General features: G+C 32.7%; 1 protein-coding gene across 3 annotated transcripts in view; it reads left to right on the forward strand.

Moving 5' to 3' along the window:
* The window catches only part of DYNC2H1 (dynein cytoplasmic 2 heavy chain 1), a 374133-nt gene that overhangs the window by 338737 nt on the left and 20113 nt on the right, over positions 1-15283 (forward strand). For all 3 annotated transcript variants that reach the window (XM_063784470.1, XM_063784471.1, XM_063784472.1), the window contains 2 exons: positions 11267-11376; positions 12357-12438. In XM_063784470.1, the coding sequence (XP_063640540.1) occupies positions 11267-11376; positions 12357-12438 (192 nt within the window). The remainder of the gene's footprint in view (positions 1-11266; positions 11377-12356; positions 12439-15283) is intronic.

The raw sequence follows: 15283 nt of genomic DNA on the forward strand, positions 1-15283 counted from the left end.
CTCACAAAATGGGAAATATTTCCACATAACTCTTCCTCTTAAAAGACTCATGGAACAAAGTAACTTACGATTAAATTTTGTTACATGTTATTTAATTTTGAAAATGTCAGTATATTGAATAATTCCACAAAGATCTGGATTTCAGGACTGTCTTGATACATATGTTTTTGTATTAGTTAAATTTTTATTAATATTTCTTGACTAAAATGTTTCCAGCTTTTTTATATTTATCTTGCTATTATAATCTAATATTTATATTAATTAGCAATCTATTTCTTCAACCATAAGTTCTGAAATCTTTAACATAAAAATAACAATTTTTATAATAATTATTCTTTAAATTCTTCTCTTGCTATACTAAACACATAGTAATGATTCAGACTAAGATAATTTCAACCCATAGAGCACATAAGGGGTTTTCATTCAAGTAGCATATAGTGAATATTTTTAAATAAATCTAAATGTCATGCCTTGTTGACATTACTAACATTGTTACACTTATTAAATAGGGTGGTAACATCTGTCCTTATACAAATATTAATATTATATATTTCCGGGATGTCAGAGCAGTGTTAAAGTAAGCATCTGTTTGTTAAGCCTACCAGAAGGTAAAAGGCAAATAACAGATCCTGGCCAAATATTGAAAATGAATTAAACTTTATTTCTAATACATATAAGGATGCTGTAAAGCAAAATGATGTAGATTAAGGGGGCTAGAGACAAGTGGGTTGGGGAAGGTAAGACTTTAGTATGAATGGTCAGGGAAAGCCTCTCTTTGGAGGTGATATTTAAACAGAGACTTGAATAAAGTAAGAGAGCAAACCTTAAAATGTATCTGAGGGAAAAACAAATCCAGGCAGAGAGATCAGTAAGTACAGAATCTCTGAGACAGGAATGTGCTTTGCTTGTTCAAGGAATGAAAGTTTCACTGAAAATAAGGTTGAATGGGTGGCCAAGGACCATTATGTATGAGTCCATGTAGGCTTGGTAAGAAATTTAAATTTAGTCTGAGTACATGGGAGGTCAGTAGAAGATTGAGAGCAAAAGATTAAAAGGTGATTCCGCTGGTATATGAATAAGCTATAGGGAGGAAAAATAGGAGCAGCCTGACCAGTTAAGAGGTTACTGCTTTCAAAAAGCATACAAGTAGTTGCATCTCTTCTCAAATACCGAATGAATAAATACATTTTGTACATTCAAATAAATAATGCCAGTAAAATTCACTTTCTGCTTTCATATATCTTGATGGAATGTAATGATTTCATAAAAATGAACTAGTTGAGGAAATTGTCTTCAAGATTATGGACAGTCACATAAATATTTGAAAGACTTTTTATTTTTCATTCTGCAGATGTTTCAGCATTTAGTATATGAAACTATCTTTGTATAGACCTATATTTGCTATTATCTATGGACATTTGGGGCTTCTTTCTATGCCCATCTTAAAGTATGATTTTATTCTGGGATTATCTTTATATATTCTTTTTAATCTCTTTTTACTTATGTAGAGATTTGAATATTAATGTGAGTAAACAACTGACTTGCTTCGGAAAAAAAGAGGTTATTGCAGTAATCCAAGTGAGGTTATGATGGACTAGGGTGGTAGCTGTGTATTATGGACTAGGGTGGTGGCTGTGGAGGTGGAGGCTTCTTAAAGAAGTGGTCATATTTTCATATTAAACTTGTGGATTTGGCTATGGGGCATGGGAGAGAGATATCAAACGTGATTTCAAAGTTTTGTTGTTGTTGTTTTTTGAGATGGAGTCTCACTCTGTCGCCCAGGCTGGGGTGCAGTGGCTCGATCTCAGCTCACTGCAAGCTCTGCCTACTGGGTTCACGCCATTCTCCTGCCTCAGCCTCCCTAGCAGCTGGGACTACAGGCGCACACCACCACGCCCGGCTAATTTTTTTGTATTTTTAGTAGAGACGGGGTTTCACCATGTTAGCCAGGATGGTCTCAATCTCCTGACCTCGTGATCCGCCCGCCTTGGCCTTCCAAACTGCTGGGATTACAGGTGTGAGCCACCGTGCCCGGCCTTGATTTCAAAGTTTTGACCTAAGCAGTTGGTTAAGTGGTTTAGTGAATTGAAGGATACTGATAATATGGTAATAGAGCAGAGTTTTGTTGTTGTTGTTGTTTAGGGAGGAGAGGAGTGGTCTTGCAAATTAAAAGTTCTAATTTGAACATGATAAGTTTAGATGTCTTTTAGACATCTTGGTGGAAATGTCAGAGAAGTAATTGATGAGAAAGCTACTGGAATTGGAAATAGAAAATTAGCAATTATCAGCATATCAACATAGTGTTTAAAACCATAGGAATGGCCAAGTATCTGGCACTGGTGCACTTCAATATTGAGATGTTGAGAAAAGGAAAAGTTGTCCATCATTAAAACCAAGAAATAGTAGTTAGGTATATAGAAGAAAGCCTGGGAGGCTGTAGTGATCAAGAAGCCAAGAGAATAAAGTGTTCTTAAAGGTCAGAATTATCAACTATGTCAAATGCTGTAAGTGAGGTTAGAGAAAAATCATGTTTGGCAACATGGAAGACATTGGTGATCTTGAGGAGATGTTTTGTGAAGTTCTAAAGAATGAAAGCCTGGTCATATGAGTTTAAAAAAGAATAAGGGGTGAAGTTGAGACAGCAAATATAGACAGTTTTTTCAGGGAGTTGTGTTATGAAGTAACACAGATGAATAGAGTGAGACTGATAGGGAGAAAAGCCAAAGGAATTTTTTTGGTTTGGTTTTGTTTTTTAATATAGGGGATTTTTGACCATATCTGTGTTCACTATAAATTTTTAAATGGATGGTACAAGAAAAAGGAAATGATTTTAGGAGTAAAGTTCTTAAAAAGGCAAGAGGAAATAGGGCCCAATGCACATGTGGAAAGATAGGCCTTAAATAGGAGCTTGAACTATTCACAAAATAAGTTATAGTTATAAATTATTATTAATAATTAAGAGGCGACCTTTAAGTAGGTGGACATTATAAATTCCTGTTTTGCCACACTAAAAATTAAATACTGTGCCAAAAAGTAATTTTTAATAATCTTGTTTCCCACAGTGGTTCAGGTTCTGCATGAACACCATCAGGGTTTTTAGCCCATGTAACTCAACTCATTTCTCTATTTAGAAAAGTCAGGGAAATGATAAATAAAAAACAAAGAATGAAATTTTATTACCTGAGATTTCCTCCACAAAGTGATAAAAATATATCACAAAGTTCTACTGAAAAATGGTACTTTTTTATATCAAATATTGAGCCTAGAAACCCAGGTTTATAAGTTTAATTTAAAAAATACCAAATCTATGGATGGAAACTCCAGTACTCTAATAGGTGGCTATATTAAGGATGGGGAAGAGTAAGATTTCCTTTTTTAACAGTAAGGTAGGGTATATTGTCTTTCTAGACAAGACTATGTCTATTAACTTAATAAAGTTAAACAAGGTAGCAAAATCAACCCAGGGGAGATAGAGCTGTGGGGCCTAAAATCTTCCTCAAATCCTTTGTACAGCTTGAGACTTTTCAGTACGCTACACAATGTGGGAAACCATTAACATAACCCAGTCAAAAAGTGGTTACGATTTTAAAAGTTAGAGTCATTGACTTCAATTTACAGACTTGGAAGAAGCAAGCCTTCCAAGTATCCATCATGCCATTACCACATTCATCGAATTCATAGAAGTTACTTTGTCCCAGAATCTGCATCCATCACTAGACAGCATGGCTAAACTTTGTTCTTTTTGAGAGGTTTATTATAACTAAGTTTTTTAAGGCATTGGAAATGTGTAACATGCTTTAAATTTTATAAGCACTTGGGTTTACTACTAATGTTTTGTTTCTTGTGGGTATCTCATTAATTCGGGTAAAGTTGTTTTGTTTCTTCTCTGTTTTGTTAATTCAAGATTTGAGTTTTGGGGTTTTTTAATGTTTTGTCCAATATTTTTACCAGATATTGTTGACATCCAAATAATAACCAACAAGGTGGGACCCAAAATACTAGGGTTTTTTTTATGTTATTTGCAACTCTCTGATAAATATTGAAAGAAAAAGGCTTAGTCTTTTAAAATACCTAAGACATAATTATAAAGGATGATTAACAAGTGGCAGGTCACTTTTAGCATTTGAAAACTCTTCAGAAATTTTTTCCACCTTATTGGATGCAGGTTCTATGCTTACTATGCCAAGGGTTAAAGGGGGAAGAAAATAATAACTTTCTGTAGAAAAATTAGGATATTAAGTTTACGGATAATAGTAAGCAAATCCGGGGAGGTTGGGGAGGAGCTTACTACATTATCTACAGTGCTTTTTACTGGAATGAATGTGGGTGATCATGTGTGTGTATGTTCTTCCACAATACTGTTTAACAACATCATGTTCTGTGTATAAATTAGTGTGTGGAGAGATTTCCTATTTAACTTAAAACTGTTTCTAAAAAGATACCTCTTCCACAGGAAAATCTTATCCCATTTCTCTGTGGCTCCAGATCTGCTAGTTCTGACATTTATATTCTACAAAATGGTTAGAATCTTCAGGGAAATTTAGAATAAGTAAAGGTTAAAATACCATAAAAACAAAGTCCTAAGTCAAACTATTTCTGTGCCTTAGGAGGGGAAATGCAAATAGTTAAGAAGTGTTATCCAGCCTACAAGGGAACTCAATCCACAGTAGAAGAGGGTAGGGCAGAGAGAGATTTCTTATAGTCAGCTTTCAGCAGTATCTTTAAATCTGGAGATAAGAAATGCCAGAAACATCAGAAATTTCTTTATAAGTTTATCATGTGAAAGCCCTTCTCAAAGCCAGTACTTACCTGTTTCTTGGTTAAGGTTACCTAAAAACATGAACATGGGGACATGAAAATTTAAGTTTCTTAGAAGTTTTACTTTGAAAAACTCTCAGAAAAGCAACACAATGAAGTCATTACTTTAGGAAAATGTTAGCCAAATTCCAGGTATAAAACTATAGGTATTGATTTAAATTGATCAAAGATTCTTTTTTTTCCTTTGTTTCTTAATTCCTACCAGTAGCATGTAGAGCTGTAGATATAAAGGTAAAATATTTAAAAATTTGTTGTGTTAAAACTGGTAGAAATAGGAAAGACGTTTCTGATATGGTGGCATGTGAACAGAGACCTAAAGGAGGTAAGGGAATAGCCTATACAGGTAAATGTCTGGTAGAAGAGAGTTTCAGGCAGAGGGAACAGCAAGTGCCATGGCCTGAGGCAAAAAGGGTTTTTTGAGAAAGGGCGGCAAGTGTGCCTGAAGGAAACAAGACAGAAAAAGGTGTCCAGAGAAGTCAGAAGTTAGGTAGTAAGGGGCAATGGGTTTAGAATTCAGGCAGGAACAGACAATGCAGGCTTTGTCTGCTATCAAAAGGACACTGACTTCTGTGAGTGAGATGGGATAACTCTGGGCAACTTTTGAAGACTAGACTGTATGCAGGAAGGAAGGCCAACAGTTAGGATTTATATTTGTGCTTGCCTTTGGATCTTCAAAATATCTTCCTCAAATTATTTTTAACACATGTATTAATTGTATTTAACTATTCATGGAAGCTCAGCAATGCCATCTAGTTTTCAAATTGATCCATTGTTTAAAGAATGAGGTCAAGAATTGTCTTACACTCAACCACGTAATCAATAAGCCAAGAGTGTTATTCATACCAAGTCACACATTGAACTTTATATTAATCAAATCTTCTCTATACATGTGGTAATTATTAAGTTTAGAAATTATTCATTGTCATTGTCATTATTCTTAATTAGAATATTGTTTAATTAAAAAATAATGATCTTACTGAAAGCATGTTAGAGCCATAATTTTACTCATTGAATTCCATTTTGCTCAGCCTAAAACACTGAAATGTTTACCTACAAAATATGGCAATTTATAAGCTAATTTTCTTCTACCTAATACATATAATTAGGTAGCATTTTTACAAATTGATAGCTATTTTAAAGTCACCAATTAAAAGGCAGAACTTGTCAGATTGGATAAAACAAGACCCAACTATGATGTCCATAAGGCATCATGGCATTGCACTTTAAATATAAATACACAAATAAGTTAAAAGGAAAATGATAGAAAAAGATGTATCATGCTAACACTAGCCAAAAGAAAGCTGGTGTAGCTATATTAAATATTGAGCAAAATAGGTGTCCCAGCAAAGTTACTAACCAGAGATAACAAAGATTATTTTATACTGATACAGAGATCAAGTCATCAAAAGAACATAACAAAACCAAACTTTTACACACCCAATAACAGAGTTTGAAAATAAATGAAGCAAAAAACTGAGAACTGCAAAGAGAAATAGATAAATCCAGAATTAAAGTTGGAGACTTCAACATACGCCTCTCAATAACTGAAAGGATAAATAGATAGCAGATCAGTAAAGATATAAAAGACTTGAGTAACACTATTAGCCAGATTAATATTTATAGGACATTAACAAAAGCAGAACGCGCATTCTTTTCAAGTGCGCACAGGGTGTTTACAGTGGTGGGTCACATTCTGTGCCATACAGCTAGTCTAAATAAATCTAACAGAATTCAAACCACACAAAGTATGCTTTCTCACCACAATGGAATTAAGTTAGAAACCGGTAACAAAGATTTATTGAAAATCCTAAAATATTTGGAAATAAAATACATACTTGTAAATAACCCATGGGTCAAAGAAGATATCAAAAATAAAGTTGGAAATTAATTTAATTGAATAAAAATTAAAACACAATACATTAAAATGTGGACATGGCACATTGAGAAGAATGATCGCTTAAATTACTTATTTGCATTAAACACTTTTGCCAAGGAACACAGTGCATTAAAACAAAGTAAAATGGCATCAGTTTATAAATAACATTGTCTTTTACATTATAGAATTGCAATTATATGTGAATGAAGATATTCATTAATAGGCTATAGGCTAGACAGACCCACTGGAATATTTTGATATTTTCCCCATATTTTTCTATGTATTTAAATAATGTTTTTATATAATTAGGTTCATACTGTGTATACATTTTTGCATTCTGATAAATACGTTAGGTCCTAAACAGTTTCCAATGATATCAAATATTTTTCCAATACCAGTTATTGGCTGTGTAATTTTGTAGTGATATGCCATAATTTAATCAGCTAATTTCCTAAACATTTTCCAATTATATTAAATATTTTTCCAATACCAGTTTTTATTGGCTGTGTAATTTTGTAGTGATATAGAGATAGGTTTTTAGCAGAACAGAATAGCAGGAGAAATGTAGTGATATGCCATAATTTAATCAGCTAATTTCTAATTATGCTTCTAATTTGTTATAATTTTGAATGAGCAAGCCATGTATAATAATATCTTCATTATTCCCTTAATTTGCATTCCAAGAAATGAATTACTGAGTAAAAGGGCTTTTTTTTTTTTTTTTGAGATGGAGTCTTGCTCTATCACCAGGCTGGGCTGGAGTGCAGTGGCACAATCTCGGCTCACTGCAACCTCCGCCTCCCAGGTTCAAGCGATTCTCCTGCCTCAGTCTCCCAAGTAGCTGGGGCTACAGGCGCGTGCCACCACGCCTGGCTAATTTTTGTATTTTTAGTAGAGACGGGGTTTCACCATGTTGGCCAGGATGGTCTCGATCTCTTGACCTCATGATCCCCAAACCTCAGCTTCCCAAAGTGCTGGGATTACAGGCATGAGCCACGGTGCCCAGCCAAGGCTTGTATATTTTTAAAGCCTTGACACATTTTATCACATTGTTTTATCACAGTGTACCAGTATATACTCCTACCAAAATTTTGTCCATGTTGCAACCCTTAGCAACATTTAATCGTTATCATTTCTCCTGCTATTCTGTTGGGCTAAAAACCTATCTCAGTTTTACATGACTTTTGAAGATGATATCTTGTTTCTATAATTATGTAAACAATTTGCCACTTTGTTAATGTTATTAACTCATTTTCATATTTGTGGTAAATGCGTTTTTCCAATTTAGTTTTAATGGTATATATATAGATATAAAATCTTGTATAATATAACCTATATTTCTTTTATCTTTTTACTGAAAGTCCACCATTCTCTAATCAGATGTATAATCTCACCCCTTTTTTTCCTCATGTGAATTTTTTTTCTTCCATTAATTTATGGAATGAAATTTTACTCTGAATGGTAAGTAGCACAGTTTTAGGTTAGAATGTGAATTGAAGATTGAATTTTTTTCCAAACAATAGTTTTTCCCCAGCATAATTTGATTGAATAATGTTTTTATTCCTCAGTGACCTTATAATAGGTTAAATTCTAACATTTTTACTTGATTATGATCAGAGGCTCAGTTTCTTCCTGGTGTGTGGATACGCATTTCATAAATGTTTGCAAAAACTTTAAAGGAATTTTTCCTCCATAGGGTATCACTGATACATTTGAATCACTTAATTTTTTTTTTTTTTGATCTCATGCTTTTGGCCCTTTGGGATTTTCATAAAGTTGTTTTCATGCACATTTAATTTTGTCACAATAATTATATAGATTTAATTCTATGTTTAACTGATTTCATTGCTTACAGCCAATAGGATTAGCCTCTGACTTCTATATCCCTAAAAATATTAGTGTTAATTAATATGTAAAAGATATGGAAAACTTTTTTTTTTTAGAAAGAGATACAGACATGTATGTTTTCTGAACTCTCGCCTATGTAAAAATGATACCTGCTTGTATTACAATTTACTGATAAGTTACCTAGATAATATTCTAGGATAGCCTTTTACCTTCAAAATTCTGTATATTTTGGTCCATAAAGGAGTGGAACTCTTATGACATACTATTTATTTCTTACATAGTTTTCCACTTACTATCATTTTTCACAGTTATTTTTGTATGTCTCATCTCCTCTAACTAAATAAGCTGTTTGCATTCAGTAAATGCTTCTGAGTAAATGAATGTAATTTGAATTCATAAATCCTACTACATAATCAACATTTTAAAAATAAAATATTGCAATATCATATCACTTTTGAAAATCATTTATGTTATAATAATGGAGGTAAACTCGATAATCTTTATCATTCATTCCAGTTTAGAAGTTTTACTGCCTGTGATTCTAAGTGTTTGTGCATGTATAATATTTGAGAAATTGCCTAGCCCATTTAGCTGTTCGATTCTATTAGCTATTTATTCACTTACTTCCATGTTATATCCGTTATATGCTATTGGAAGAATTATGAGTATATAGTCTCATAGTCATAGAAGGGACTAGAGGTTTTATGTTTAATCTCAAACCTAATCCTTTAAAAGGGGCATAGCCCATAACTTAGAGTGAAGTAAAGAACATTTATGAAAAATATTTGCCAGTTAGTATGCCTACGACTTTGTTCAAAGCCCAATTTATGTGTGCATATTTCTGGTTATTAAAGATAATGCTACTTACTTCTTTATTTTCATGCTTATCAGTATAAATGTGGTTAAGAGAAAAAAATGTGCTTATCGTTTCTGCACTGTGACATTTGCTGTTCAAAGATATTATGCATGCTAAAATAATCTTTGTTATTTATTTATCTCATTAAATAACACATTTGCATTAGTCTACCTTTAAGCTTAATAGCTTAACAAGTTATTTTTTCCATAGATTAATAACATTTTTACTGAAAGAGCTTTCCCTTCTTGACAAATTATATTATTCAAACAAGTGAAAATCTGATTATCAGCCATGTTAGTTTAAACATATATATATATATATATATACACATTCATTACTGGCAACAACTCTTCAGGACATTTGAATTCAAAATTAATTTTACAGCATTAATGAAATAGTAGTATAGTTGGAAATACTTATTAAATGACTGTTTTAAAATAACTGTTATAAAATAACAGGAATAAATATTAGCTATAATAAAGATAAAGTTAAGTATAATTTGTTGATTATGTTTAGCTAGCGAAAGAAATTAGCAGATAATTTAATAAAAATTATTTGATAGCAAATATGCTATGTATAATATTATTTAATTGAAAATAGATACTTTATGAAGCGCTATCATTGTAAAAGGATATAGCCAAGAGAAATAATTATGCTTCACTAAGAAGATCTTTTAAAAGTCTTTTCGGTTTATACAAAACATATTATTCATTAGTAGAGGAACATAGGAACATTTCTGAGTACTATTCAAATGCATTAAGATGTTAATGCAAACACAGCTTTAGAGGTTTTAATTTCTTCTATTCTAGACCTGGCTAAGAGATGTAAATGCTTGGGTAAATAATAGGGTGTTACAGTACATGAAACACATCCTTTCTATGACAGTAATAAATTAAATGAACACATTTTTCTAGGCTGTTTATAAATCATGCAAAATGAATTACTGAGTAAATGAGGATTCTGTACGTTTTTAATCGCTGACATTACTATAGTACCATCTCTGTGCACCAGCTGAACTAATAGCTTACTGATGATTTCTGAATCAATCAGTCTATCTCTTAAAGGATATTATCACCTGCAGGAAATACTACAGAGAAACAAGTCACTTAAAACTACCTGAGTTTACTTCCTGGTTCCAGCAGCTTATTTGACCTTGGGCAAGACCCTTAACCTCACTGGGCCTCCACTTCCTCATTTGTAAAGTGGGGATACTAATACTAACTTGCAGGGTCATGGTAAGTGTAAATTTGGTTAATACATGGAAAGCATATAGTAAGTGTTACACAGACTTTCTGTTGTTTTTGTTATCTGTTCCAAATGGCAATTTTTAAAAAATGCTTATGAAATATACTTTATATTGATATGTATTTCTCCAAATGGAATATGAGTTGATTATTTAAAAACACCTTTTAACACAAAATTATTTCTTCTTGGACATTGCCCTCCACTGTTGTAAGATGGCAAATTCACCATCAAATCTGGAACTGGAACCCTTATTCAGTTTACATTGCCAAGAGAACTTTTTAGTTAGGCCTGGATGCTCAGTATTTCGTCAGCACACTACAAGTGCTGGCCCAAAATGGGGTGCTGTACATTAGGTTAATTTTCACCTTTTGGACTTTTTATTTTGAGCAGATTTTTACCAACAAACAATTGTGCAAGGAATTGTATTTAAGATGGATGGATATTATGCCAAATTGCAATGCCAGACTTTACAATGTAAAATGGAAATGTTACATATATATTTTCTAGATACCATTTCAGAGCATTTGGAAGCTGAATTACTTTCTTGTTGAAAATGATTTAAGTCTTTAATTGACTTATAAGTGTGTGTGTATTTATATGTTCGTATTTCCCCCCTCCTCTAGAACTGGGTAGATAAAGCTGAAAAACAGGCTCTTCTCTCTGAAACGCTTGACCTATCAGAACTTTTCCATCCAGACACATTTCTTAATGCTCTTCGCCAGGAAACTGCAAGGTAATTAAAATGAAATACTTTACCTATTTGTCCCTGACGGTAATTAATTTTGCTTTATTGACTTCCTATTACACTGCCCTTGATTGTCAAGAAATAAATTTATTATTGAAACACAGTTATGTTATTTTCTTATTCTCTACTTTAAATCATACAGTTAACCTTTAGCTTAAAAAAGCATTGCTTTTAATGATGATATGTTTTATTCAAATTTAAAAAGATAAAATGTAACTTCTATAATTTTGATCATTTATCTAAACTTGTGCTGTCCACTATGGTAGCCAGAAGTCACATGGACCTATGTAAATGAATTAAAGTAAAAATCAGATTTGAAATTCAGTTTTTCAGTAACTCTAACCACATTTAAAGTGCTCAATATCCACATGGCTTGTGGCTACCATTTTGGACTGCATGAAAATATTTTTATCTTTGCAGAAAATTCTGCTGGACAGTGCTGACTAGGCTCCTTGGTGGAGAACAGGACTTGATGATTAAGATCAAGCTCCTTTTCTTACCACACTCAGATTATCATATCATATATAATTTTTAACAAGTTGGAATGTAATAAAAGGGACATTACTAAAAATATCCTCAACAAAATTTAGTTGTTTAGTAACTCTCAGGGGTATTTCAATTTGTATTGCTTCAGGATATTATAAACATCAAATTTCAGTTCGGCTAATAAACATTTATTGAACACCCATCGTGTGCCTGCATTTGAGGGTCATGGTCAAAACAGGATTTAAAAATGAAAAAAAGAAAGGCCTTATCCTTGAGGAACTTACAGCATCGAAGAGGAGACTGACAGTTAACTTTGAAAATTTAGTGTGAACTCTGACATATTATGCATAGTTTAATGGTATTATTATTTACACATGGTAAATATTTTAATTTTAAATAAATAGGACTATATCTTCAGTTACTCTTCATATTTTAATTCCTAAGGATTATTGATTTGTGACTTTGATGCTTTACCTTTACAGGGCAGTGGGTCGTTCTGTGGATAGCCTTAAATTTGTAGCCTCATGGAAAGGTCGACTGCAAGAAGCAAAGCTGCAAATTAAGGTACTAGACTAATTTTAGATCTTGGAATCTCAGCCTTATCACCAACTGATTTAAGAGATTCTGAAATTTTGATCTCAAAGTGACCTATCTTTATAGTGTAAGATCAGTAGAGTTAGATTGTATTATCTATGTGAAAAATCAAAATAAGATTTGGCATGAAACAACTTGTAATAGAAAATACAGACTCTTCTTATGCAAACATAAGAATCTTAGGGATACAATATTTGAAAGTGTAACTTTAGCACAAATTTATACAAACCATGCAGTTCTTTTACCTTACCTGTTCTAAAATTGAACCTAATATTTACTGTACAGTAAACTACATACAGGTTGAGCATCCATCCAAACATCCCTAATCCAAAAATCCAAAACACCCCCAAATCTGAACCTTTTTGATTACCAATATGATACCACATATTGTCGTATTTTGGTCCACATGGGTGGCCAAGATAGTGACACCTTTGCTTTCTGATGGTTCAGTGTGCGCAAACATTGTTTCATGCACAAAATTCTTTAAAATATTATATAAAATTACCTTTGGGGTATATGTATAAAATGTATATGAAACATAAGTGAATTTGGTGTTTAGACTTGGGTCCCATCCCCAAGATAGTTCATTTGTGTATGTGCAAATAGTCATGCATTGCATAACGATGTTTGTCAATGACAGGTTGCACATACTACAGTGGTTCCATAAAATTATAATGAAGCTGAAAAATTCATATTGCCCGGTGACGTCTTTTGTTCATTGTAACATTTTGGTGCACACATTAGTCCTGCGTTTGCAGTGATGCTAGTGTAAATAAATCTGCGCTGCCAGTTATATAAAAGTAAAGCACATATAATTATGTATAGCACATACTACTTGATAACTGTTCATGCTTTATGTATTTACTATATAATACCTTTTATCATTATTTTAGAGTGTACTCCTTCTAATTATATTCTTCAAAAAGTTAACTGTAAGACAGCCTCAGGCAGGTCCTTCAGGAGGTATTCCAGAAGAAGGCATTGTAACCATAGGAGATGACAGCTTCATGCCTGTTACTGCCCCTAAAGACCTTCCAGTGCTGTAAGATGTGAAGGTGGAAGACTAATAATAATGATCCTGACCCTGTGGGAGGCCTAGGCTAATGTGTGCGTCTGTGTCTTCATTTTTAACAAAAAAGTTTAAATAGTAAAAATTAAAATAAATTTTAAAAAGAAAAAACTTAAAAAATAATGATATAAAACTATTTTTATACTTTTTGACTCTTGTAAATAACACTTAGCTTAAAACATAAACACATTGTACAGATATGCAAAAAATCAAAAGTATAAAGTAAAAAGTGTTTGTGTTTAAAACGCCTGGGTTCAAGTGATCCTTCTGCCTTGGCCTCCTAGAGTGCTAGGATTACAGGCATGAGCTATTGCACTTGGCCTGACTATAGTTCTTTAATGCAGTTAACTTTATGCAACTAGCTTTTCAGAAATTCCATTCATATAGTTCTAGTTTCCTGCTCAAAACACTTTTTACTTTATACTTTTAATTTTTTTAACTTTTTGACTTTTATAAATAACACTTAGCTTAAAACATAAACACGAGATGTGTAAAAAATTAAAAATATAAAGTAAAAAGTTACAGTAAGCTAAGGTTATTGAAGAAAATTATTTTTAACAAATTATTGAAGCCTAAGTGTACAGTGTTTATAAAGTCTACAGTAATATATAGTAGTGTCCTAGGCCTTCACATCATTCACCACTTATTCACTGACTCACCCAGAGCAACTTGCATTCTTTTAAACTCCATTCATGGTAAGTGCCCTCAACGGGTATAGGATTTTTTTTATCTTTTATACTCTCTTTACTGTATATTTTCTATGCATAGATACACTTACCATGTGTTCCAGTTGCCTACAGTATTCAGCACAATTACATGCTGTACAGATTTGTTTCCTAGGAGCAATAGGCTATAGCATCTAGCCTAGGTATGTAGTAGGCTATAGCATCTAGCCTAGGTATGCAGTAGGCTATACCATCTAGGTTTGTTTAAGTACACTCTCATGTTCACACAGTGATGAAGTCACCTAATGATGCATTTCTCAGAATGTATTCCCATCATTAAGTGATGCATGACTGTATTCCAAAATTCAAAAAAAAATTCAAAATCAAAAACACTTTGTTCCCGAGCATTTCAGATAAGGGATACTCAACCTGTATATAGTATATAAAAATTAGTATATAAAAAGTCTTGTCCTCAGGGAGTTTATAATTTGTGAGTACATTAGTTAACGGTTTAAAAAAAAAGCCACTTATGATGATCTATTTCTTTCGTAGTACAAATTTTTCTTAGCTCTTTTTCCTGTTAAAATCCATTATTTTTACAATAACAGGTAATCATTTAAACATTAACAAAAATAATTTAAAAGTCTGTGATGGAAACTTTTTCCCCAGCAACCCCAACCTTTTTTTGTATCACTAGCCCCTCTTACACTATCATTCCTTGCCATTCCTCTTTCCCATTTTTTACATAGAATTGCCCACTTAACATTTTTTCCCACTTAAAAACTTTAAGCTGGTCTCAAACTTCTGGGCTCAAGCGATCCACCTTCCTCGGCCTCCCAAAGCGACCAGATTACAGGCGTGAGCCATTGCATATGGCCTGGCTATAGTTCTTTAATGCAGTTAACTTTATACAACTAACTTATTAGAAATGCCATTCATATAGTTCATTTCCTGCTCAAAAAATTTGTATTCATATTACTACTATTTTCTAACATACTGTCATTTATTTATATTTGTTGTCTTATTCTAGTAGAATGTAAGTCCCCTGAGAGTAGTAACAATAGCCGTTACATAATAAGCA

The sequence above is a fragment of the Pan troglodytes genome, chromosome 9, assembly GCF_028858775.2.
Source record: "Pan troglodytes isolate AG18354 chromosome 9, NHGRI_mPanTro3-v2.0_pri, whole genome shotgun sequence".
Lineage (NCBI taxonomy): Eukaryota > Metazoa > Chordata > Mammalia > Primates > Hominidae > Pan > Pan troglodytes.